The sequence below is a fragment of the Sceloporus occidentalis genome, unplaced genomic scaffold (assembly GCF_023333645.1).
Source record: "Sceloporus occidentalis isolate IW3139 unplaced genomic scaffold, rSceOcc1.0.p SCAF_8, whole genome shotgun sequence".
Taxonomy (NCBI): Eukaryota; Metazoa; Chordata; class Lepidosauria; order Squamata; family Phrynosomatidae; genus Sceloporus; species Sceloporus occidentalis.
Window position 1 is genome coordinate 24905597 of NW_028316988.1, and position 27499 is coordinate 24933095.

Below are 27499 nucleotides of genomic sequence, written 5' to 3' on the forward strand. Positions count from 1 at the left end.
GAGGCTATGGCTCCAGGAGAAGAGGACCTTTTGCCGGGCAAGTGGTAGGGAACCTGGTGCCCTCTTTTAAGATGTTTGGGGCTGCACCACACCAGTTTGGCTGGGATTGATGGGAGTTGTAGTCCTGGAGGTCAGCAGGTGAATGATTGGGAGGTAGGAAAGGATTTCTCTGGCTGCTCTGCTTTGTAGGAGTGGGGTTTGGAGGGATGTGTATGGTTTCATGGGTAAAACTGGGCTGAAAATGTTAGCGGCAACACAAATGTGGGTATTATTTATTTTTATTTGTACAATTCTTTATGCAGTAGTTTTGGTTAGCCAAGCTCTTAGGAAGACTCCCTGGCTTAACAACACCCTGAGACTGTCCATCCTGAAAATGGAGAGAGGTATGGGAGGTTCACCTGGCACCAAAAAGCAACAGGATAAAACCCTTGCGTTCCCAAACAGCAAGTGTTTTCATTCCTTCCCGTAAGACTCCAGCTTCACATGGAGCACTGCAACATGTACGAAAAACATTAAGGATTCCATGCAGTATCTGTGGCACACGTTCAACACCCCTGCCCTTTATTTAACATATTCCTACTTGCTCCCTTCTTCAGTAAATTAGCACCAGAGCATCCAGACAATATGGTGTGCTTGCTAGGTTTGCCTTCATATGTCCCCTTATGGGATTTTTCTAAATGAGGCTTTGAAAAAACGAAATGCCCTTTATAGAGAGACGGCTGTCAAGAGTCAGTGATTTCCTGCAATATCCTTGTTCATCTTAACCAAGCTTCCACAGGCTTGTTCCTCTGGAAAGCAGGTTTGTACTTTCTTGCTGATATTGGGCCCTTTTCCCTCTTATGGGGCTGTTGATAGGGCTTTCCTCAGAGTTTCTGTACATAATTCCCAGGGAAAAGGCCTTCACGCCCATGGAGACGGCCCTTCCACCATCCAGAGGCATCTGTGACAAATCAAACATGAAGCATTTATTAAGTCTCCCTATGTTGCATTGTGTCCATATGTGGTTGATATCCTGTTAATGGCATACGGAAGGGTAAGTCTACATATACATCTGGTCAATGTGGAGATGGCATCAACAAAAGTCCCCATCCCTAGCTTCCTATAGAGTTATTGGGGACCCTGTTAGCCATACCATGCCTGCTAAGATTCATGGATTGGAGGCATCTGGCTATGTCCCTGTAACCAGATGCCAGCTTCAGTCTGCCAGTATCTCTGGAGTATCCTAGTGGATCTCAGCAGAGGATGTAATTTTATAGCTGGCTACAGGGACATAGCCAAATGCTTTTCTGATCCATCATTTCTTTTACAAGGCATGGTGTGTCTCATGGTGGGAAGGACCTATAGTGACTCCATGGTATGACCAGTGTAGTTTTGCATTGCTGCTGTTGTGTGCCTTCCAGTTTATGTCAGGCAGCAACGCTATCATAAGGTTTTCTTGGCATGATTTGTTCAGAGAGCACTTAACGCTTTCTTACCTTCCATCAGGAGGTCTATCACGTCGCCCACGTTGAAGCTGAGCTCATCCACATCCTGACTGAGGTACTGGTACAGAGCACGGCAGCGGGGTCCAGAGACTTTAGGCTGAGGCTTAGGCCGCCCTGCGGCCGGAGGAGGCCTTTGGCCAATGCTTCGCTTCCTTTGTGTCCTGCGGTGCGAGATACAAAATGGAGTCAGTGCGGACATCTGTGGGGATCTTTCTAATAGGGATGTAATTCTTCACTCACGTTCTTGAAGGAAGAAATGAGTAATTGCCACATTTTTCCTTCTGCTGTGAAAAAGTTTTGAAAACCATGTAGTGTCCAAAATGTATTCACAATTCAGGACTTTGATGCAAAATTTGCAGAAAGTTACTTTGCAGAGGAAGTAACATTTTCAATGCTGAAAATAATATTTCTGCACAGAACAATATTTCTGCGCATAATGTTTTCTGCAAATAAGGCAGGTGCAAAGTTTGTGTGGAACTCCCTAGCGACAGCGTTTTCTGTTGAAAACAATAATGTATGAATTTTGCACAGAAGAAGTCCTGAACTTGCAAAATAAATCCACACCAATCCAGGATTCATCTCATCAGAGTGTCTCAGCACTAGAAATACATGCTTTTCAATCATTTTCCAGATATTTTCAAATATTCTTTCCAATTCTGTTGTCTAAAAATTGGGGAAGGGAGCATTAGTTTTCAGGGCAGACACTGTCCACATCATTTTTGTGCAGAATTAGGAAAAATTACCTTTCTGAATTACAGCGGGCCTTTTGTATCTGCTGGGGTTTGTTTCTGGACCCCGCTGTAGGCAGCAAAATCCTTGGATGCTCAATTCCCATTACATAGACTGGTGTAGTAAAATGGTTTCCCTTATATAAAATGATAATCTCAAGGTTTGCTTTTTTTGAAGGGAAAATGGGAATATTTTCAAGTCATGGATGATTGAATCCTTGGATGCAGTCTGAGGATATGGAGGGCTTACAGTACAATTCAAAGCACACCCAAGGATTTTTCAGCCATGGTTATGCCAACGTAAATACTTAGGGGAGCATTACGCCAGAAGGTGTCTTTCTAGTGCCTTCTAGCCTTTACCCCAATGTTATGACAATGGGATCCTCAAAGCATCACTTACCCTGCCATTCCCTGATCTGGAACATTGAGGAACTCCATGTTGTGGTCGGACGGTGTCCTGGCCTTTGCACGCCGTGACATGTTTTGTTTGGGGAGTGCTGTGGCTGGGGGCCCATGCCCAGGCCTTCTGGGGGTGCTGTACGTCTGTTCTTGCGGCCTGCTATTGCGGGGGAACTGTGGGGCTCCGTTCCTGCAAGCCCCCGAAGGAGGTCCTCCTAAAGTGGAGGGTGCAAAGAGCAGCTTTGCAAATAAATCTGTGACATTTGGGCTGACAGTTCTGTGTTCACTGAGGTCATAAGATAATAATAATAATAATAAAATTTTATTTATATACCACCTTTCCAGGGATTAAGGCAGTTTTACAACATAATACAATACATTTCACCAATAAAACCATTAAAACATCATTAAAACATATCACACAATAAAAAATCTCGCACTAGCTCAACAATGCTGCTAAGAGTGGGGGGGGGGGGAAGGGAGTACATCAGGAGTCAGGGGTATGCCTGCTGGAATAGGTGTGTTTTCAACCCCCTTTTAAATTGTTCCAGCAAGGCGGCCGAGCGGAGCTCGCCGGGAAGTGAGTTCCAGAGCATGGGGGCCGAAGTAGAAAAGGCCCTCTGCGTGGTGGTAACATATCTACCCCCTGGAATCCTTAGCAATTGCTTCCCGGCAGACCTGAGTGTGCGGGGCGGATTGTATGGAGAGAGGCAGTCCTCCAAGTACCCTGGGCCCAAGCTATTTAGGGCTTTATAGGTAATAACCAACACCTTGTATTGTGCCCGGAAGCGAATAGGCAACCAATGAAGGTCTTTAAGGACCGGTGTTATATGACTGGCCCGGGAAGTACCAGTGACCAGTCTGGCCGCCATATTCTGCACCAATTGCAGCTTCCGGGTATGGTACAAGGGTTGCCCCATGTAGAGCGCATTGCAGAAATCCAGTCGAGAGGTTACCAGAGTATGTATTACCGTTTCAAGGTCCCCTCAGCCCAGGTAGGGGCGCAGCTGGCGAATCAACCGAAGTTGATAACAGGTACTCCTGACTGTCGCATCCACCTGAGATGTAAGGTGGAGCGACGAGTCAAGGAGCACCCCCAGACTGTGCACTGAGTCCTTCACAGGAAGTGTGATCCCGTTCAGGACAGGTGGAAACACAGCCATTCCCGGGCCCGGAGAACCTATCACGAGCACTTCCGTTTTCTCTGGATTCAGGCTGAGTCTGTTTTCCCTCATCCAGCCCATTACCGACTCCAGACAGGCAATGAGAGGTGAGATGCCATCCTTGGTCACTGAATCAGTCGGGGACATAGAGAAAACTATCTGGGTGTCATCAGCGTACTGATAACCCCGTGCCCCATGCCTCCGGATGATCTCTCCCAGCGGTTTCATGTAGATGTTGAAAAGCATGGGGGACAGATGGACTTAAAATATCGTAACCTCCAGCGATTCACATTAAAGGCGAATGACTGAACGCGACCCCAAAACCGTACCTTTTCAGACCCCAGCCTAAACATTTCCAAGTTGCTGGAGATCAACGCAAGGGTCATGGGATGCATCCAGACAAGTAATTGTCACCTGACCATCCATGTTCCCAAGGCTTAATTCCCCCCCCTTTTGGTCCTGCTGTCTACCTTTCCGAAAGTGCATTTAGACAGAGTATTCAGGCCTCCCTACCTCTTGGGACTGGTGGTGCAGATCGAGATGGCGTTTCCCGCTTGGGGTAACCTTTGCTGTGTTGGATCCCTTTCTTGGTAGGCTCTGGAAAGAAGAAAACATGATGACTGAGCGAGATGGAAGATAGAATTCCTCACCTGGTGTTTGGAAAGTTTCCCACTAAATTAGAACCAAGGTAGGAATACTGGGCTGATAGAAAATTCGCATGCACACTAGAGAGGGCAGAGACTTGCCCTTCCTTGGAGACTGGCAAAAGCAAGCTGCTGCAGCCTCTATGAATCATAACTTTTGCCCTCTTGACTATCCTCTGAACCATCCTCCAGACCACTGTGGGTGACTACCTTGGCCACACCTGCCCCGCTTTTCGTATGTGAAACGTTGGAAGGGGTGTGTAGCATGAAGGTGCATGGTGTCCCATCAAGACCCAATGCTTACTGGAGTTTTTGGGCAGCCCGCTCCCGATGGAGATGGTCAGGGTTTTCCCTCCGGCCTTGAGGAGTGCAACGCTGCCTTGACCGCTTACGAAGGTCACTGTCCGGGTGCTGCCTCCCCCCCAGCCTTCTTTCTTCACCCTAAATTGTAACCTGAGGGGACAGAGAGGAAGAAATTTGTCAGGTGGATGGATGGTTATGGCTTGCAAGAATTGGGGATGTGAGCGCCTAAGTAGGGGAATACAGGTCCCAAGCCAAATCGGTCCTGAGTGGATTTGCCAGTTCTGCATCATCTCAGTTGCTCAGGTTTCTAGACCTAAATCGAAAACGTAGGGACACCATGAAGCATTATGCATTATGCACCACCAACTACAGTGAGAGTCAATGTGGTGCATGGTTTGCGCAATGGACTACGATTCTAGGTTCAAATCCCCGCTCGTCCATGGAAACCCATTGATGACCTTAGGTGAGTCATACTCTCAGCTTCAGAGGAAGGCCAAGGCAACCCATCCTCAAACAAATCTGTCCAAGAAAACCCCATGATAGGTTCAACGTAGGGTCTCTGTAAGTAGAAAATGATGGCGTACCATCCTCCTAGTTGCAACTGGCAATGCCAAAATGACTGCCCGCACCCCGCTGCTTACGTGTCGTTGAAAGTGAGCAGGAGTTTCCTCTGGGTCGCCTCTTCGTAGCGCTTGCACAGGAGGCTGATGAGTTCGGTCTTGAAGACGGACTCCAGGAAGGTGTCTGCCTCCGCTTCATGGAGGATAAAGAAGTCGTCCTGTTTGGTGCTGATGGGCAGGAAAGACCCCAACGAGAAAACACCCAGAGAAAAGGAGTGAAAATCAGTTTTCTTGGGAGTGACACAGATACCCTAAAGCCCTGGGAGGGCAGGAGAATGGAAGGAAATTATTTTTATAGAACTGACGCCATAGGTAGGCTTATTTTATTTTATTCTGTTTTTAACTGATTGCATGTAAAGCACTGTGTAAATTTACAGCACTTAATAAATAAAGATTATTATTATTATTATTATTATTATTATTATTAATTTATTTTATTTTTATACCACCATTCTCCCAAGTTGGGACCCAAGCTGGATCACTATATATGTATGTGTGAATGTATGTGTGTGTGTGTGTGTGTGTGTATGTAAACACATAAAAACACATTAAAACAACACTTTAAAAAACAATTAAAATTAAAACTGGATACATACCTACCTAGATTTTGCTGTGACTTTTGGGCAGAACCGTGACAATCTCTGGACAGTTAAGGTGATTATCGACCAAAAACGAAACAGGACTCTTGCACCTTTAATAAACGGTTGCCTGCTGAAATATGGCTTTCTGCACTGCTATTAAAGGTGTAGGAGTCCTGGCTGATTTTGCATCTAATGAAATACCTTTGCCTTGTGTAGGACTGTGGAAACAGGTTGGTAAGATGGTAGAAACATATACTAAGCCTAAAGCACATAGCAATGAAAACACACCACTAACTCCTTGGACACACAACAGATTGAGGATCTCACCTGAGAGAGACTCGGTTCACCGCTTGGACCTCTACTTTCTTCTTCAGCACTTCTCGGATTTGACCTTTCTCGGGACCCTTTTTTACCTTCTCTCGGCCGATCAGGTAGAAGTATTTGGGGGTCAAGATGAAATCCCGCTTGATAGGCTGAGGAGGAGGAGGAGGAGAAGGAGATTGCCGGATGTGAAAGCAATGGAGAGTGGGATCATGCAAGACTTTCTCTTTTTTAGATCAAGACCATCTAGATCAGTGGTTCTTAACCTGTGAGTCGCGACCCCTTTGGGTTGAATGACCCTTTCAAAGGGGTCGCCTCAGACCATTGGAAAACAGTAGCAAAATTACATTTAGGAAGTAGCAACGAAAATAATTTTATGCTTGGGGGGTCACCACAACATGAGGAACTGTATTAAAGGGTCCCGGCATTAGGAAGCTTGAGAAGCACTGATCCGGATGTTGTTGGACTTCAACTCCTAACATTCATCACCAACTGCGATGGGAGTTGCAGTCCGGCCATAGAATCATAGAGCTGGAAGAGACATCCAATGAAGTGTCCCCCAGAAGGCTTGAGTATATGGGGTGGACCATATGGGAGAAGGGGACCCCATAGACTTCTGTGTTTAAAAATGAAACCTATAAATATAAACAATTACATGTCTTAAGATGGGATAACGTGGACATTGGATTATTTTGGACAGACATGAGGCTTGCAGCAGATTGTTTGGGCAGCTTAGACAGTGCCATACTAGCAATTGTCCCATTGAACATTGTCCCATGGATCCTTTCCTCACCTTAAATCGCCGGTCGTATTTGGTGACTGAGTCGGCAAAATCGATCCTTTCCCTCTTGGCCAAGAACTGGCGAAGTTCTGGCTTGTCTTCCATGCCCAGGTAGTCGCCCACGAAATTTCGGTTGATGCTGTTCCGTCGCCGCTCTTTGAAGTTGTAGAGGATGTGGGACGCTTTTCGAGAGGAAAGGACAAAGTCATTGACCAACACACCAAGGCTGAGTGTGTGTGTGTGTATATATATAATATGGGTATGCAGTGTAGAGTAGTGGTTTGGGCCTTTGACACTGTAGAAATAATGCACTTTGACGCCAGTTTAACTGCCCTGACTCCATCCCACCGAGTCCTGGGGTTTCTGGCTTTGTGAGGCACAAACTATTATTATTATTATTATTATTATTATTATTATTATTATTAAACAAATAGACCCATAACCGATAAAAGTAAGAACACCCATTGGGAGATGATGATGATGATGATGATGATGATGATGATGATGATGATGATGATATCCATTCCTTCCCCCAAACTGGGATTTAGGGCAGCTTATAATATTAAAAAACACAATACAGTTGTCCCTCCATATTGGCTAGGGTTAGGGGAACAAGACCCCCGTGAATATGGAAAAACCGCAAATAACAAAAACACTGTTTTTACCTGAGAGGACACCTCTCTAGGAATCTCTAGGTCCTCCAGTGCAACTCTGCGGTCAATGTCCAACATACACTGACCATAGAATGGCACTGGAGTAGCTACAAATGGTCTTTCAGTGCAACTTTTAGTTAAAGTTGACCACAGAGTTGCACTGCAGGACCTAGACAGTCCTAGAGATAACATATTAATGACATCCGTGAATAATCAAATCCGCAAATATCAAAGCCGCAAATATGGAGGGATGACTGTACAGTTAAAAAATACACCCCCCAAAAATATATATATGTTAAAATAGGATTAAATTACTACAATAATTAATTAATAATAAATCCAATGCTAAAATATCAAATACTTTAAAAAGATTTAAAAAATACTTAAAATATGTTTAAAGAATATAGTACCCCAGGTCATTCTTTAAAAGCATTCTGTTTTGAATGCCTGTCTGGAGAGGCATTCTCTACCAATCCTAGGTTTCCACAGATAATAATAATAATAATAATAATAATAATAATAATAATAATAATAATAATTATTTATTTATACCCCACTCTTCAGCCAAGGCTATCAGAGCAGCTTACAATTTGTTAATTAGACATTTCCTTGCCCTCAGGCTTACATTCTAAAAGGATGGAGCCATGACAAGTTAAAGTGCTAAGAAACGGCTATAACTGTGTAGTGCCGATGCAAACCTTGTTGCGTCCAGGAATGCCGACATTTCTTACCTTCTTCTCGCATTTGTTCATATTTCCGGACCGCAATGTGTCGTCGCCATGCTTTCTGGATGACCCGGGCGTATCCATCAAACTTCCGTTCTCTCATCTCTTCTAGAAGGAAGAGCTGGCAGGGAGTGTGGGTATAAAAAAGCGGGGTAAAAATAAAGCTTTTATTTATTATTATTTATAACTTGGTTCCGTGCACAAAACTGTTCACAATATTGTGTATAGAAGTGCCATCAGACTCTGTAAAAGGTGTGTACGGAACATACATGAATTCCAGGTTTAGACTTGTGTCTCATCTCCGAGATATCGCATTATCTATAGGCAAATATTCCAAAATCTGGAAAATGCTGAAATCCGAAACACTTCTGATTTGAAGCATTTCAAATAATAATAATAATAATAATAATAATAATAATAATAATAATAATACAGTTTTACCCTGCCTCTCTGACAGGATCGAGGCAGCTTACAAGAGTCATAAAATACAACGTAGAATGCATCATACGTTATAAAAATACATCTCATTGTCCCCATCCTCCTAAAACAATACAATCATTCTTGCATATTAAATAATAATTTAATAATACCATTTTAAACTATTAAAACAATCAATGGCAGGAATAAGTGAGACTCAGCTTGCACTTGGAAAAATAACAGCTGCCAAATTCAAGGCGTTGAGCAACATATCTGCTACGAAGAACCCCGTCATAGAACCCCGGTGTCAGACAGTGCTCTAGAACCTTAATGTCAGACAGCGCATAGCTCTCACCGACTCTGGGTTCTTGACGAAAACCTTGGTGCGACCCATCTGATACTGGTCAGCATCCATGTTGACAGCCCGCAACAAATGCTGGACCCCTTGGCGCTCATCTCCCCTCCATTTTGGCCAGGTCTCTGGGGTCAGGATGGCGTACCTGCGAGGAAAAGTATACATCTACTGGATCTCCTCCGCAAAAATACCTTTTTCTTAACTGTGTAAAGGTGGTTGGAGGATCCTGGGTGCAGTAATAAGTTACTTTTTGCTTGCTATGGCTCTAATTCAGTACTTTTCAGTGGAATGGGCAAGGGTTGTTTGCCCATTATCCATTATTGGAGATGTCCATTATTGGAGAGTTTATTCCCAACATTTTGCCAGCAGCTTTATAATGTAAAGTCAAAAGCTTGTGGGTATGGTGACGAAGTAAAAAGTTTGATGGTCATTGGCGGACAAAAGCGGGAGGAAAGATGCTGCCTAAAGCCAAGGTGAGTAGATGACCATATAGATAGTCACTACGTTGTCATCCCCCCCCCCCACGTTTTTAGAGATATCTCTCACCTTTGCAAGAATTTTTGGAACAGCCTGCGATAGGCAAAGCCAGCACGGCGGACACGGATGTTCTCCTTCAGACCCAGGTACTCCACTTGATGCTTCACCCTACAAAAGCATGAAGAAGCTGATCTGCATTTCAACATTCACTTCTTACGGAGATGATGGTTAACACCACACTCCATGAAGCCTGGTTCCAACAGTCCCACAAAACTCCACATTTCCCTTACCTCGACTTTCTTGGAATAACAATTCCCTGGATGTCTTGGGGGCAAAAATAATAATAACTGGAACGTGTCCATAGTTGGGCGACCAAAATGTTGGAAGGACTGGAAGCCACCAAAAACCCTATGAGGAGCACCTTAGGAATCTGGGTATGTTTAGTCTGGGGAAAAGAAGCTTAACTGGGGACACGATGGCCATGTTTTAATATTGGAAGGGATGTCCTATTGAGGATGGAGCAAGCTTGTTTTCTGCTGATCCAGAGAATAGAAGACACTGGAGCAATGGATCCAAGCTACAGAGAAAGAGGTTCCACCTAAACCATAGGAAGCATTCACACATCTCTGGCTATCTCTCACCTGCTTTCCTCCCAATCCCGGGGTCTCTTCGTCTCATTGGGTTTGATGCAACGGATGTAGTGAGGCGTACACTTCATCAATGTGTTGACCAGATCATTGGCTTGTTTCTGTATAGGAAAGGATGATGATGATGATGATGATGATGATGATGATGATGATGATGTGTAATTTGTATTAGATTATTATTTTGCTGTGGTGGAGGGTTGTTTAATTGATTATTCTGTTGACTTATGTATTTATGATTTTGTGATATGTCATTTTATTTCTTTTTAACCCACCTTGATCTGTAGGGAGAGGTGAGCTAATAATAATAATAATAACAACTATTATTTTTAGCCTCCCTCTCCCTACAGATCGAGGCAGGCTACAATAAAAAGAAATAAAATAACATATCACAAAATATGTGATAGCCATCATTTAAATATTATCTGGATAACCCTGCTGGGAAAGGGCTCTAAACCAAGTGGACCATTCATCCATCCATCTATCATCTTCTTCTTTGACCATTGGCTCAGCTACAAATCCCACCATCCTTGACCAGCTGGCCAAGGCTGATGGGAGTCGGAGACCAACGATATCTAATTATTATTATTATTATTATTATTATTATTATTATTATTGTGATAGCAGCAGCAATAGTAATACCAAGACCAATACGATCAATGGCTGACAACTACCTGGAGTAGACAGGTATATGGAAGGCATAATTCAACGCTGGCCACTGGATTCTGGGGACTGTAGTCCAAAGAAAACCACTTTCCCCAATTTTGCAAGCCTTGGGTATTTTGGGATATGGTAGGCAGAAATTAGAATGAGATTAGATTATGGTGATGGTGGTGGTGGTGATGATGATGATGATTTGTTAGGAGTCTTCAAGTCATTTCTATAATGGGTTTTTCTTGGCACAATTTGTTCAAGGGAGGTTTGCCATTGCCTTCCCCTGAGGCTGAGAGCGTGTGACTCACCCAAGGGTCACCCAGGGGGTTTCCTCAAGTATATTTTGGGGCTACTTTTTGACCCCTAGGACTAAACATTGGTCCCGGAGGTAAATGTAAGCCATGGGACACACTTTGTCCCCCTCGGCATAATATGTTGTGTAGTCCTTCCAGGTTGTGAGAAACCCATCTAAGAAAAATAGCTGACCAGAGCAAGACTTACTTTGATTTTGGTCCCAGCTGTAGTAGGCCTCCCTTTCTTGTCCGCGTCAAGTTTTTCCGGAAAAAGTGTCCGGATGAAAGCGCTGAGAAAGAAAGAAAGAAAGAAAGAAAGAAAGAAAGGAGATGACCATGCCTTGTATTTATTTAATTTATATGCCACTTTTGCCTCAGACTGGGAGAACATGAGGTGGCTCACAAAAGGAATCAATTAATATTTTAAAATGACGTATGATGATGCTAATGGTGATGATCATAGTAATAAATGAATAATTACATTGTTATATATTTATAATACGTAATAGTATAATATATATATATATATATTAATATATATATATTAATAACATACTATTATTATAAATATATAACAATATAATTATTCAATATTATATATATATATATATATATAAAAACAATATAATATTTAATATTAACAACAACAACAACAATTTCTTACCCGTCTCTCCCCTTCAGTGGAGGCAGGGATCAACAATATATCAACAGTGCACAACATCAATTAAAACACTTTAATTAAAGCTTGCACCAGTTTAAAAGGACATAAAACAACCCATATTTAAAAGCCATCATTTTAATATTATCTGGATAAGCCTTCTGGGAAAGGGCTCTAGGTCAATTAAGTGGACCATCCATCCATCATCATCATCTTTGACCATTGGCTCAACTACAAATCCCATCATCCTTGACCAGCTGGCCAAGGCTGATGGGAGCTGGAGACCAACAATATCTGGAATTGCCCCAAAGTTTTCAATTGATCCAATAAAGTATGAATTCTTTCTACTGCATTTGCCAAATAAATAGCCATATCATCTGCGTATAATTTTATTTCGTACTCATCTTCCTTAATTTTTACTCCTCCAATATCTGCGTTCTCTCTTATTTTATTCCCTAATACTTCAATTGTGGACTGAAGGATGGGTAACACTCACAATTCGCTGCTTTGCATCAACTCGATTAAGTCCGTGAAAAGCACGTCCCGATTCCTTTCGCAAAATCCGCTCACATCGTAGGACACCTTAAAAAAGTCATTTGGGACAACCAACCGTCAATCTGACCAGTAAATCTCCTTTAAAGAGTATACATTAAAAATAATTATGATTTATTATAGTCCTAGCACAGGACAGATGGAAACAGCTGGTATATGGTTCTCTTTGCCACCCTCCAGAATCCGCCACTTGAGGTGTGCCCAATATTATACAATTCATCCCACCTTTGCATTTTGGTAATATTTTTAAAAAGTGGTAGCAAATACATAGGTATTTTGGCACCCAGTTCTTTCCAGAGACCTTGCCAGCATAATGGTGGATGATGAATCCTGAGCTGGAGCCATTGAAATGCTCATGAGTGCCCACGGCCGACTGCAGTTTCTGCAAAAGCGTCTGGTCTGCTCCATCGCCCTTGGCATAGACGGTGGCACAGACGTCGTCCAAGACGCTCATGATGCCAGGGGGATTCTGGGAAAAATAACACAGAAAGGAAACAAGCTGAGATTCGACATCACAGTCTACATTTTGCAACTTGATGCACCTATCACCATCTTGGAGAAATGCAACAAAATGGCGAAGATGCGCATCCGGGGTTCCAATGTGCGTCGGGCACATTGCCTTCAAGGCCTGTCCAACTTATGGTGACCTTATCACAGGGTTTTTCTTGGCAAGGTTTGTTCAAATTTGTTTGCCACAGCCTTTCTCTGAGGCTGAGAGAGTGTGACTCGCCCAAGGACAGCCAGTGGGTTTAAATGGTCAAGCCGGGATTCGAACCTTGGTCTCCCAAAGTCCTAGTCCAGCACTCAAGCCACCACACCATGCTGACTTAACCATGTTTTATGGTTATGTTAACCAGGTTTTAATTATTTACTGTTTTAAATTGATATTATCATAAGCCGCCTTGGGATCTTTGCAGAAAGGGCAGAATATAAAAGTTGAAATAAAGAAAAACATAAATGCCGTCATCTTCTTACCACCTTATTTTCGATAAGGTCGCACACCACTTTGTTGTTAAAATATTCGATCGGGGTCCATTTGATGCCTTCCTGAACGTACTCTTCCTATGGCAAAAGGCAAAAGGGCGAGAAAGGAGGAAATAAAAGAAAAAGAATGTACTTTTTCTCTGCAAAGGGACCGATCTCATGCTGCATTTGTTCCTTGCAGTGGCATCTTCTTCCCTTGCAGTGGTTTCCCTTGCGAGGAAATTTTAGATTGTAAAAGCCTTGGGACAGGGGCTCTGTAGTTCTCCATAAAACAGTTCCCGATTTCGCTTGCCCAAATTCAGAGCATTTAGGCTGGAATGGGAATTTCGCAAAGGAAATGGTCAGGGCTCACCTGCTCCGCTTTGAGAGTCAACTCAATGAAAATCTGTTGCAGCTTTTCATTCACAAAGTTGATGCAGAATTGCTCAAAGCCGTTTCTCTGAAAAGAAAGAGAAAGGTGGTGAGTCGGGATTAAAAAAAATAGATTTAAAAAATTGCATTTACTAGTGATGACCAAAGTCTTTAGTCTTGTGATGTGATAAAGCCAGATCTGGAAATCCCAGAGTAAGGAGCAGATTGCAATCTATCAACCCTTTGCACTTATTCACATCATTGTCGCCTTAAACCTCAGAATCTGGAGTGGTTAATTCTATATCTTGCAACGCACTATGGCTTTACAGGTGCAAAGAGCTAGGGAACGTTACTTGTACCTGAAATATTTCAAAGCCGTAAATGTCCAGAACACCAACACTATATTCTTCATTCGGCTTCCGCATGGCCCTGTTGATAGACTGGAGACGAAGGAGAATTTTAGGTCATAAATACGGCAAAAAATCTCCTATCAAATGTTGTAATGAATCTTCCTACATGGTGGAATGGGGCTGGAATGGATGGCCCTTGGGGTCTCTTCCAACTCTATGGCGTTTATCCCAGGAATATCTGGAAAAATGGATGATGTCGCACAAAACCCGCCATTAATGTGGTCACAAAGAACCACTAATGCGCATCTTTGTACTTTCAGGATCTCGGTGACAATGTATTTCTGATATCACTTTATTTGCACGATTGCGTGTGATAACCATTTGTGCAATTACTCACCATGTTCGCTTTATTTGTAATATGCATTAAATGCCCCATAATCTCTCTTTAATGTGATAAACCCCATAAGGTTCTATGATAAATGTTCTTTCCTCAAAAATGTGCCTTCCAGAGGGCAATTGTGCCCTATTTTTCGATACTTTAGACCCAGGAGAGACCATGTTCCAAAGTGGAAAGTGGTTCCAGACTATCGCTGGCATGCCATCCAAGCTTTCCCTATGATGAGATCCCACTTCTGAAACCACATCTGGAAAAGTTCACTCACCTCCACAAGGAAATCGAAGACCCGGGAGTAAAGTCCCTTGGCGAGAGCATCTCGGGTGTAGGATGCTTGCTCGACGTTGAGGGTCACGTTGATGGACTCGGACCGTCCGCCCCATTTGCTGTCCATCTTCCGACTGGTCAGCTTATCATTCAGGCGGTCCTTGTCGATCCCCAGGAGATAAGCCGGAAAAGCCAGTACTGAGATGGGGAAAGGGGAACGGGAAGACCATACAGTGGGATGCTGGAAGTCAGGAACGTGCTTGCATTTCTCGCATATGCAAGCAGAAAGCCCAGAGTGCGGAAAGTTATTCCCCAAAAAGTAGTCACAGGTTGACATCTGCATTGCGGAAATAATGCAGTTTGACACCCCTTTAACTGCCATGGCTCCGAGTCGGACAATAACTCTCTTAGTTTGGGGCGGTGTATCTACAGGGAGGTTTACCAAAGCTACTCCTATAAATATACCAAAATATACTCTCACGTGTGTGTGTGTGTGTGTTCCTCTGAAGCTGAGAGAGTGTGACCTACCCAAAGCCACCCTGTGGATTTCCACGGCTGGATGGGGATTCGAACCCTGGCCTCCCAGAGTCCTAATCTGACGCTCAAACCACTACACCACGCTGGCTCTTATCTTTCCTACTTGCTCATTGTTATTCAGAAGAGGAATTCGTATGAGTCCAAGGCAATCATTACTCACAATCTGGGTTCTCTACTTGGGCATAGTTGCCTTGTTCCTCGAAGCCGATGTTGCCCAGGTGAAGGATGCCAGCCACGATCTGCAGGACGAGTTGTTTGTCTTGGCCTGTGATGCCAATCACATCCATGGCATTCTGGAGGTGGGCAGGAACCCCGAAAAAGAAAAGAAGGGAGGAAGGAGAACAAGAGAGAGTTGAGAAAAGAAGCTTTTTCTTGGTTCCACCATCATCTCAGGCTTGTTTTGTGAGGACACTACTGATGGGGCCTTTTTAGTGCTGGCTCCTATGCTAAGGATTCCCTCCAAAGGGAGGCCTTCTTGGTCCCTTCTCTGCTTTCTTTTCATCCATTCATTTAAATAGGGCTTTAGGCTTTAAAATTGGTTGGCACAGGAGGCTGATCAATGAATGGGTTATACCTTTCCTACTACCCCCTACTAGGGGGTTTCTTAGCAAGTTTCTTCAAAGGGGGTTTACTACTGTCATCCACTGAGATGCCCAAGGTTGGACTCGCCCAAGGTTATCCAGTGGGTTTATGTGTCCAAGCCGGGATTCGAACCCTGGTCTCCAGAATCATACTCCAATGCTTAAACCACAACACCGCCATGGGTTGTGTTGTTGTGCACCTTTGAGTCATTTCCAACTGGAGGCAACCCTAAGGCGAACCTTAGTTCGCTATTTCTTAAATATGCATTGACTACATTTTAAGTGAAGGTTCTGAGTACGAACAATGGCCGCTCACCATGGTCTCGTGAAAGTCCTTCCGGTCATCCGTCCCGTCCACGACATAGGTTTCCGACTGGTTTAGGTAATAGTAGTAGTCTGGGGACATAATCCCCAAGTTGTGTTTTTGATCTTGGGTAGCACCCTCGATGAGCTGTCAAAGCGAGAAAGGGGGAAATGTAAGCAAAAGGACAACACAAAGATGGTGTGGAAGGACGGGTGGTCATTGCGACAAGTTTCATCTCTGTACCAGAACAGGGCACACATAGACCAAAAAACCCATTCAAATCTATGTATCCCAGCCATGAAAGCCTTCAACTTCACAAAGCAAGCTATTGTTCATCCATATCAGCAAAACACTTTTAGCAATTTCCTTTTCTGCCTGGAGCAGTTTTTTTGTCAAGCGAACGGTTCTAGACTGCTAATTCAACCAAGCCATAAAATACCTACTTTGCATTACGACGGGCGTGTTGTTGCTGTTGTGTGCCTTCAAGTTATTTCCAATTTATGGCAACCCAAGGCAACCCTATCTAGGGGTTTTCTGGGCAAGATTTGTTCAGAGGAGGGTTTGCCTTTGCCATCCTCTGGGGCTGAGAGAGTGTGACTTGCCCACTACTTGGTTTGAGTGTTGGACTGTGGCCTTGGAGACCGGGGTTCGAATCCTAGGTTGGCCATGGAAATCCATTGGGTGAGCTTGGGCAAGTCACATCCTCTCAGCCTCAGGGGAAGGCAATGGCAAACCTCTTGTGAACAAGGAAACCCAGGATAGGCTGGCCTTAGTCGAAAATGACTTGAAGGCACACAACAACAACGACAATAACATGGTCCCAAAGAGGTCCCAACTAGTCCCATGGTCCCAACTGGTCACTAGTAACTTATACTGGTAACTAGTTATTGCCGGACTCTGCTGTGCCACGTCCGGCTGCCATCACCTGGTAGTAGATGTGGAAGTTTCTCTCGCACTCATTTTGGCTCACCACCCGGGATTTTTCCAGCAAGAAGTTGGAGATCTTCCCTCCGTCGGGTTCTCCTCCGCGGCTGAATTGGATTTCAAAGTATTTCCCCTGATGGGAGAGAGACAACAGAATAAGGAGGGCAGGGAAATTTATGAGACATCCATAGAATTGTGGAGTTGGAAGGGAACCCCAAAAGCCATCAAATCCAGCCCCAAGGGTCTTCAGCTATGGCATCTCAGCCTCTTTTTGGAGATGTCCAAAGAAGGAGACATCACCACCCCTTTAGGCCGTTGCCTCCATTTCCAAACTCCTATCACTCTCAAGACTCGAGATGTTTCTTCTAATATTCTCAAGATGTTCCTTCTAATGTTATTAAGATGTTTCTTCTAAAGTTCTCAAGATGCTCTTTCTAAAGTTCTCAAGATGTTCCTTCTAAAATCTTACTGTCAAAAAGTTCCTTCTAACGTTCAATCCAAATCTACCCGTCTGTCCCTTATAACCATTAGACTTGGTCCGACGCTCTTCTGCTCAAACACAGAAACCCTTAGACAAGTCACGCTCTCTCAGCCTCAGGGGAAGGCAACGGCAAACCTCCTCTGAACAAATCTTGCCAAGGAAACCACATGAGTTTCTTGCCAAGGAAATCCCATGAGCGACTCTGAGGCACGCAACCACAACCATCTCTCCAATGAAGTAGCCCAATTTTCATGAACAGAAATATGGGGAAGCCGCCTCTGACCCTCTTTACTTCCCAAACAAAAATCTTGCGAGGACTTACAAATCGGCTGGAGTTGTTGTTTCTGACGGTCTTGGCATTGCCAAAGGCTTCAAGTAATGGGTTGGATTGGAGGATGATATCTTTGACATGCTGAATTAAAAACAACAAGACCTTTGTGTTAGGGAGACATAGTAGAGTCATGGAAATATGATTCAAGATGTCTGAACAGGGACCAAAACATGGAGCTTTTACATTTTTGGACTGCAGCTCCCAGAATCCCACCAGCCACCATGTCTGCTGGCACCTTTTTAGGGGAAAGAGAACTATATCTCCCAGAATCCCCTGACCAGTAAGTCCATATGACTGATTGCCTTCTGAAAGAGGCAACAGCACTGAAGTAATTTACTTTGTCAAGACTATAACTTCCCAGACAGCATGTGAGCTAGCATTTTGTTTTTCGATGGGGTTTAGACGAGTTTTGCAAATGGGCTGTACCTGGACTTTTTCACCACCTCCAGACACTTTGGAAATGTATCCCATGATGTATTTTGCTGCTACGGTTTTCCCAGCACCGCTTTCGCCACTAAAAAAAACCACAAACATACACACACAATTTAGAAGGAAATAAAAAGTGAAACAGGATGATATCATCATCATCATCATCATCATCATCATCATCATCATCATCATCATCATCATCCACACTCCACCTTTTCCTCAGAATCAGGATGAAAGATGGCCTACAATACAATACAGTTGAAATGCAGAAAAATGATTATTATTAAAAAGGAATTAAATTCTCAGTGGTGCCTCCTACTCCTATATCTCCATCTCCATCTCCTCCTCCTCCATTTTTTTATTATTAACCTTTATTTATATAGTGCTGTAAATTTACCCAGCGCTGTACATACAATCTTTTAGTTAGACTGCATTTTCTACTCTTTCTTCATCTCCACTTTCTTCTCTTTCTCCTCCTCCATCTTGATCTCAGTCTTAATCTTCCTCTCCTCCTTCTTCACCATCTTCTCCTCCCTCTTTTCCTCCATCTCCATCTCCTTCTTCATCTTGATCTCAGTCTTGAATACACCTTCTCCTCGTCCTCTTTCATCTCCATCTCCTCCTCTTTCTCCATCTTGTTTTTAGTCTTGAATGCCTCCAACTGCTACTCCTCCTCTGTCTTCTTGCCCTCTTCCATGTCCATGTCCATCTCCACTTCCATGTCCACCTCCATGTCCATTTCCTCCTCCTCCTCCTTCATCTTCTCCATTTCCATCACCATCTTCTCATCTCCATCATCTCCACCATCTCTTCATCTTGATCTCAGTCTGGATCATCATCATCATCATCATCATCACCATCATCATCATCATCATCATCTCCCTCCCCAGTGAAAGAGAGCAGCTTAAGAAGAGTACAACTGAAAATAGTACACCACTCTATCCAAAGCCCTTTCTTTAAAATAGTTAAATTTGCAAAATCCCAGCTGGAATAAAGTCTTGGCCTGGCAATGGAAGGACAATATATTGGGGAGGACATTCTCGCTCTCCTAGGAAGAGAATTCCAGAGATGAGGGGCCACCACCAAGAAACTCGGATGGCCACCCTTTAGGGATTGGTGAAGACTGCTGTACTGGCAAATCAAATTAGGGTTAGTCTTAGTCTTAGGGTTAGGGTCAGGGTTAGGCTAGGGTCCCTTCCAATGCTATGATCCAACTGTTGAATTTTTTCCAGCTACATTAAGGACAGAGAAGTCCTAAACCAAGCAAGGAACCACAACCACCATCATTTCCTTTACCTTCCTTTAAGGCAAGGGACGAAGTTCTGTGAGTGTGAATATTATGGAAGAGAGTCTTGACATTATGAACATTTTGAAACACACCCTAGTGCAAACTTTTCAGTGAGCAGTCACAAGAGAAAGGAGGAAGTTAATCCATATCTTGCAATCCTTCTGTTGCAATGATCTCATCTCCAGGGGAAGAGCAGGAAGCTAGCTAAAGAGGACCGCAAAGAACTACAAGTCCCATAATTCCACACTTGCTACACTGTGTAGAGTGAAAGGGCCCCAGGCAGCAGCATTTCTGTATGTGTGGCTGTTTCCATATGGCCAGCCTATGAACTCCATCACAGAAACATGGGAGATAGAGTCCAGCCACACTTGGTAGGTGACCAGTTGATCACCTCTGTGATGTAGCCCGATGCTCAAACCACTGCGCCACATTGCCTCAGCCATGGAGAAGCTCAGTTTTGCTTTTTACCTGATGATCACGCACTGATTCTCCCCATCAATGAGCATATTGCGGTACATGTTGTCCGTCAGAGCGTAGATGTGGGGAGGATTTTCGTACTGAGCCTAGAACGAAATTGGGAGGCATAGAGGTAAGGCCACAAAATCCCTACAAGCATTTGAGATTCTGCATCAAAAGAAGTGAAATCTAACAGAATTGCAAACCTATAGCCACATACCAGGGAGTAAATTCACATACCAAGGAAATCAATGGGGCTTAGAGCACATCAAGATTAAATTCACCCTAGGAGCCAAGATGGCTAAACTGAGACTGCCATACTTTGAATGTATCATGAGAAGACATGTCTCATGTGAAAAGACAATAATGCTTGGGAAGGAAGAAGGTAGTGGAAACAGAGGAAGACCACATTCCAGATGGATAGACTCCACAATGGCTGCCCTGACTTTGCAAGACCTGAGCTGGGCTGCTGATAACAATGTGAGTTGGAAGTCTCTCATGTAGGGGGTCTCCATTGGGGTCTCATGCATGCGGTACCCTGATTTTGCAAGACCTGAGCTGAGCTACTGATAACAGGGTGAGTTGCGGGTCTCTCATGCATGGGGTTTCCATGGGGTTTTATCCATGGGATGCCCTGACTTTTGAAGACCTCAGCTGGGCTGTCGATAACAATGTGAGTTGGAGTTCTCTCATGCATGGGGTCTCCACGGGGTTTCATGTACAGGATGTGATGACTTTGGAAGACCTGAGCTGGGCTGTTGAATTGGAGGTCTCTCATGCATGGGGTCGCCATAAGTCGAAGTTGACTTGACGACAGATAACAACAATAAAGCCCCATTGAACAAAAGGAGATTTCCTTCTGAGCTGTTGCTACTGTTGGACCAGCCAATGGGAACCTCTTGTCACTGCCTGCCCTGCCCCCTGTCCCTCCTCTGGGAGACAAGACAGCGGCAGGCCCATGGTTGTGGGGTTTCCATGTCAGTGGGGCAATGAATCCACTCCAGGTTTTGCATAGAGGAGCTCCCCAAAGTGCTGAACCTGGTTGAGAATAGGATTCAGCACTATGGAGAGCTCCATGGGAGCACTCCAAAACCTGGAGCGGATTCGTCACCCCACTGACCTGGGAGGCAGCAGCTTTTGCTTGTTTTCTGTTCTCTTGACTGCTATTTTTTCCTGAATGCAAATCGGCATCCTTACCGCTCCTTGGTAGAGTTCGACTTCTCGGTCTGTGAAGTAGGGCATCTGTTTGAAGGGGTTGATGGATATGAGAACCGGCCCGATATAGGTCTGAGCATCCCTTGTTAAGGTGTCTGTGCCCAATGTAAAATGGCATGGGAATGAAGGAGGGAGACTCTCTAGGTCCTTTTCTAGTCCCACTTTCGCCTCTGTACGGCCATATAAGCACCATGGCTAAAGAAATTCTGACCTACCTTGCAAGGCTGCTGAGAGAATGTATGAAAAGACATTGGATTCTCAGACAAGTTCAGGATTTATTTTTCCTTTTAAAACTGTCCCTCCCAGATTAAAAAAGATAAGGCTAAAAGGATACAAAAATATAATCGTCCATGAAGCGCTTCTTCAGATTCTCGACGATGGCGTCTTCGTTGATTTTGGAGAGCAGGACCATGTCGTCCACCCCGCTCTGCTTGACATTGTGGCTCTGCCAGTGAAATCTCTCCTTGCTGCCCTATGGAGAAAAGAGAAAAGGAATTAATTTCTCCAGTTTTGGATGAAGTTGGATTAGAGTATTAATATTTAACCATCATTTTAAGAATTGGTGCCCGCACTTGTTTTTTTCCTCTTCCCTCCTCATCCCTTTTTTCTTTAGTGCTGCATCCTTTGGATCGTAAGCCCCTGAAGGCAGTGCCTCTGTTCCTGCCGATATCTGTCATAACTGCCTTGGGAGACTTTTAGGCTAAAGACAAAGGCCCAGTTTTTGAAATGTAAAATTAAAAACAAATAAATGGTGGGCATCTTGGCATAGTGGTTTGAACTTAGGGCTAGGAGATCAGGGTTTGAGTCCCTGTTCAAGTAATAGAAACCTGCCAGGTGAGCTTGGGCAAGTCACACTCTCTCAGCCTCAGAAAACCCCATGATAGGTCTCAGTGTTCAATTCCTTGCTTGGCCATGGAAACCCACTGGGTAACCTTGGTCAAGTCACACTCTCAGCCTCAGAAAATCCCATGATAGGTCTCAGTGTTCAATTCCTTGCTTGGCTGTGGAAACCCACTGGGTAACCTTGGTCAAGTCATACTCTCTCAGCCCCAGAAAAGTCCATGATAGGTTTGCCTTAGGGTCCCCATAAGTCAGAAACAACTTGAAGGCACACAACAACAACAACACCTGGAAGGCCACCTTCCCAACTTCGGAGGCCTTGGATGACAACTCCTTGGCCAGCAATTGCCGATGGTCAAGGATGAGGAGAGTTGTAAGCATTTATATCCCACTTCTCCAGAAGATCAAAGCGGACTAACACTAAAAACATCCATAAAATACAATAATTGACTGTTACCATTATATCCCAAGCCCTCCCTAACCCTCCCATTTGCAATAAAATACAATTAAATGATTGAACAACGATTGAAACAATCATTAAAATTACAAGACAGAGGCAGTTAGGGCAGTTGCTGAGTAACTAAATGCAAGGTTATTCTTTATATAATTGAATACAATGGTTAAATACAACAACGACAATAATAAAATACAACAGCAATAAAAATTTAATTTAATTTAATTATTATTTAATTAATATTTAAATCATTAAATAATCATTAAATAAATAATAATTAAATATGAAGGCCATGTTCTAGAAGAGTTTATTCCTGACGTTTCGCCTGCATCTGATGCAGTGAAGATGCCAGCCATAGATGCAGGCAAAATGTCAGGAATAAACTCTTCTAGAACATGGTCACAGAGCCCAACCCCCCCCCCCCCCCCACAAAAATCTAATAATTAAATAATTAAATACAAGGTTATTTGCAGAAGGTTGCTAATAATAACCCACTATTAAACACCAGGCCAAAGGAGCAGGTTGTTCAGTTTCTCATTTAGTTTATGACTAAAAGAAAAATGAATCCAAAGTTTGCTGGGCGGATGCTAGGAGCCCAAGTGGTCACATTTGTCTTCAGACAAGGGATGTGGGAGGCTTTTCAAGTTCCACAATCACTGAGCAAAAGCCAAAGAAGAGGGGAAGTTAGGAAACATGGCTTTAAAAGTGTTCTTTCTGCAGGTAGTTTGCAAGACTCCCCCCCTTGGCTTGTGCAAACATCCGGCTACTGACTCTGTAGCTGAGAGACCATATGAAAGAAAGGTTTGGGAAGAGATGTGCGAGAGAGTGTGATCTGTGCAACGGTGGCATGGCCTCTATTCCAGAGGTCTAAAATCATCTACGGCAGCATGGTGTCGTGGTTTGAGTGCTGGACTATGATTCTAGGGACCAGGCTTCGAATCCCCGCTCAGCCATGGAAACCCACAGGGAGTCCTAGGCTGAGTCAGAGCCTCAGAGGTACCCTCCCTTGCCAAGAAAATCCTATGATAGCTTCCCCTTAAGTTGGGAATGACTTGAAGGCACCGAACAACAACAACAACTTCCCACAATGCAAATGCACCCAGAGAAGGGGAAATGTCTCGCCAAGCTACAAAATCCCAGGCTTCCATAGTATGGAGCCGTGGCAATTAAAGCGGCATCAGAGTGCATTCATGCTGCAGTGCAGATGCAGCCAGGGACCTGAATGCAAGGAGATAATAAGGCTCATATCTGCTCAAGATCTGGCTCAACTCAAAAGGTGACCCTCTTTCGTTTGATCTGGATTCGATTCCCTTCTCGGCCAATGCTGTCTGCACAGCCTCAATGGGTTTTGGGGCTGTGCACCACAAACTGCTTCCTCTGAGGTCTGGCTCTGTGGCCTGAAACAGCTCAGTAAAAAAGGAAGGGGGAATGGGGAACTTGGGGGATGGAGGAAGGGTGGGTTGAGAAAGCCTGGGATGTAATTTTAAACAAGGTGCAAGACGGGACAGCCTGACATCCAGACCTTAAAATCATAGAGTGCTAGAGTTGGAAGGGATCCCAAGGGTCATCCAGTCCGACCCCATTCTGCCATGCAGGAAAACACAATCCCTGTGACAGATAACCATCCATCCCCTGCTTGAAAACCTCCAAAGAAGGAGGTTACTCCACTGCCAAACAACTCTTACCGTCGGGAAGATCTTCCTAAGGTTCCCTGTAGTTTGCATCCATTGCTCCATTGTCTCCTATTTTCTGGAGCAACAGCAAACAAGCTTGCTCCCTCCTCAATATGACACACCTTCAAATACTTAAATATGACTATCATATCACCTTTTAACCTCTTTTTTCTCCAGGCTAAACCTACCCAGATCCTTAAGGACTTGGTGGCTTCCAGGCCTTCCACCATTTTGGTCACTCTCCTCTGGACACCCTCCAGCTTGTCCAGCTTGAATTGCAAAATGGTTTTTAATGCATTGTAGTGGCAATGTAGTGGCAATGCTGGACCATCAAGAAAGAAAATAAGAGGAAAACCAACTCATTCGAAATGTAGTGCTGGAGAAAAGTGCTAAGGATTCCATGGACAACCAAAAAGACCAACAAATGAGTCCTGGAGCAGATCAAGCCAGAAATATCCCTCGAAGCCAAGAGGACAAGACTTAGACTGTCATATTTTGGACACATCATGGGAAGGCATGAAACGTTAGAAAAGACAATAATGTTAGGAAAGGTGGAGGGAAGTAGAAAGAGAAGAAGGCCAATGCTAGACAGATGGACTTTATTAAAGAGACCATGAATATGGAGCTGGGCAGAGCAATAGAGGACAGTGGGGCTTAGAGATATCTCATCCATAGATAGGGTTGCCATGGGTCAAGACTAACGCAAAGGCAGTTAACAACAATAACAAGTGGCATAGTGGTTAGAGTGTTGGACTGCGACGCTGGAGACCAGGGTTTGATTCCCAGCTTGGCTGTGATCTTAGGCAAGTCACACTCTCTCAGCCTCAGGGGAAGGCCATGGCAAACCTCCTCTGAACCAATCTTTCCAAGGAGACCTTGGGATAGGTTCCCGTTAGGGTCGCCATAAGTTGGAAACGACTTGAAGGCACATGACAACAAAGAGACCTGGGTGAAGTGTGATGATAAATGAATCCCAGAGAGATGGAAAAGCGATGCAAAGGTTGCAGAGTCTCATAAGGCAACTCTGTCTGAGTCTCTGCTCTGGGCTTGCCTTCCTGGGTGCAAAGGCACACTGTGCTGCCAACTCCACCTGTGGACCCAAGCAGGATTTCCTGTCTTGCGTGTCCGCTTCTGGGACAGGAAGGAAACGTGCTTCTTGTGGTTCTTCGCTATCTGGAGGATCAAGGCTCTAGTCCTCATTGAGGTGACACAGTGGACTCTGAAGCCGGACCACTTCAGAGGCAGCAGGGTGGCAAACTGGCACCGCCTAAACAACCTCACCTCTTGATAAGGCTAAGAAAAATAAAACCCATGCCCCTGGAAAGCTACTGTGCCAAGAAGGGAAACCAGCTTCGCCCTCGCCTTGTCTTGACATTTTCTTCATGCAAGGAGAAATCATCATTCTCCATCATCATCATCATTATCATCATCACCACATTTCTTCTTCTTCTTGCTCTTATGCTTGAAGGATGGATTTTCCATCTTGTCACCATCTGAAGTGGTAAAGACAAGCACCCACTAGTGTACTTTCCAGTTGTTCAGAGAGAGTTTGTCCTTGCCTTCCCTTGAGGCTGAGAGAGTGTGACTGTCCCAAGCTGGGTTTCCATGGTCGATCTGGGAATCACGACTAGCTTAACAGAAACACAGCTAGCTTCACAGAAATTCATGCTTTCATTTGGCATTTTGGTAGAACACACACTTGTGAAAAGCTGCTTCTTGTATATCATGAATGTCAATGGTCTCTTATTGCTGTGTTCAAAAACCGGGCGACACTAAGTCCGTCCCAGTCGCCTCTGGCAAAAGCAAACTGCTGCGTCCTCACCTCGCTTGGTTCTTCCTCCTTAAAAACACTTGCCATTGCGATCCCATTCTGATGTTGTTCATCTGTGTTGGAAACATATCCAACTATGAAATCTTGGAGAGGACAAGATGTGATGTGAACTCCTTGCCCAACAGAGAGGCAACCCCATAACTCTGCCCTGCCCTTTAGGAAGGACACTTCCCCAATCCATTTGTTTCCTTTCGTACCAGGAAGAGAGGATGCCCAATGTCTTTTCCAGCACTCCATTTCTCCTCCATCCCTACCCTAGGCTTCTTACCATGGTCTTTCACCCATCCGCACTCCAGCGCCACTGAGATCTCACCGGTGCCACCGATGCAACCCTCGCATCACAGGGATCCTGGCTTTTGCACGGCAAGAGAGCAAAGTTTCTCTCGGCTCTTTGTTGCTGGTGTTTCAAGACAAAAGTGGAACCGCATGAACACTAAAGGCGTGTGGGTTCCTCTATCTTCCCTCCACCCCTTCTCTCAATTTCTCCTTCACTTCCTCCTTTGGAGTTCAAGTTGACAGATACATTAAAAAAAGCAAAAGTGTGGCCTCCATAAGGTCAAAATCGAGGCAAACCACCATATTCAGAGTCCAGCTTTCGCAAAGAACAAAAACCCCTGATCTGCACTGCAACACTAATCAATGTAGCTTGTATTGATATATAGTTTGTTGTTGTGGCCTCTGTAGAGTCAAAATAAATGCAAACCACCATATTCAGAGTTCAACTTTTGGAAAGAAACTGATCTGGAACACAAATCGAACTAGCCTATCATCCATCCATCTATCTATCTATCTATCTATCTATCTATCTATCTATCATCTATCTATCATCTATCTATCTATCTATCTATCCATCTAATGGGGTGTTGTTTCAGGGGGGGGGGTTGCCATGCCCATCCTCTGAGGCTGAGAGAGTGTGACTTGCCCACAGTCTCCCATTGGGCTTTTTACACTCAAGTGGGGAATGATCGAATCCTAATCATGGGAGTGTTACTCCAATACTTAAACCACTATGCCATGCTGGATTTCAAATCCGTAGTTGTTGCTGTATGCCTTCAAGTCGCGTCCAACTTATGGTGACCCTATCATGGGGTTTTCTTGGCCAGTTTGACAAAAAGGAAGATCTCACCAAACACAAAAGGCATAGGCGATGGTGCAAGGCATTGGCCACCGGCAACCACAACGGAAGTATGATGAAGACACAAACCTAAAAATGGAGCCGGGTGTTAAAAACACGTTCAGCGGGTAGCCTTGCCATAACTGTCAACCTCCAAACCGGGACAAATGTGTTAAAAATGTAGGACAAATGGAGGGCAAAATTTAGCCCCAACATATTTTTAAAATGGAGGACACACGAACA

At 44.2% G+C, this 27499-nt stretch overlaps 1 protein-coding gene across 1 annotated transcript; it reads right to left on the reverse strand.

The window, feature by feature from the left end:
- Window positions 1–41: 41 nt before the first annotated feature.
- MYO1F (myosin IF) lies at window positions 42–26512 on the reverse strand. Its single transcript, XM_089535554.1, has 28 exons — window positions 26456–26512; window positions 21679–21816; window positions 21327–21416; window positions 20142–20236; window positions 18383–18470; window positions 17948–18037; window positions 17146–17277; window positions 16233–16367; window positions 15496–15628; window positions 14800–14996; window positions 14147–14227; window positions 13789–13875; window positions 13428–13514; window positions 12754–12921; window positions 12397–12482; window positions 11451–11532; window positions 10293–10399; window positions 9721–9819; window positions 9175–9319; window positions 8409–8523; window positions 7037–7206; window positions 6250–6395; window positions 5363–5509; window positions 4723–4871; window positions 4288–4371; window positions 2613–2826; window positions 1476–1645; window positions 42–940 (listed from the first exon to the last, which is right to left on the reverse strand). The coding sequence occupies exons 2-28, from the start codon at window positions 21754–21756 to the stop codon at window positions 864–866; spliced, it is 3252 nt and encodes a 1083-aa protein (XP_089391680.1). The 5' UTR covers window positions 21757–21816; window positions 26456–26512; the 3' UTR covers window positions 42–863.
- Between the last annotated feature and the right edge of the window lie 987 nt (window positions 26513–27499).

Coding starts and splice junctions, on each gene's coding strand:
- MYO1F (XM_089535554.1), bottom strand. CDS start 21,756: ATGGTCCTGCTCTCCAAAATCAACGAAGACGCCATCGTCGAGAATCTG. Junction 18,038..18,382: donor GAGGTGGTGAAAAAGTCCAG/GTACAGCCCATT, acceptor TTTTTAATTCAG/CATGTCAAAGATATCATCCT. Junction 2,827..4,287: donor TGCACCACCAGTCCCAAGAG/GTAGGGAGGCCT, acceptor CCTCCACTTTAG/GAGGACCTCCTTCGGGGGCT.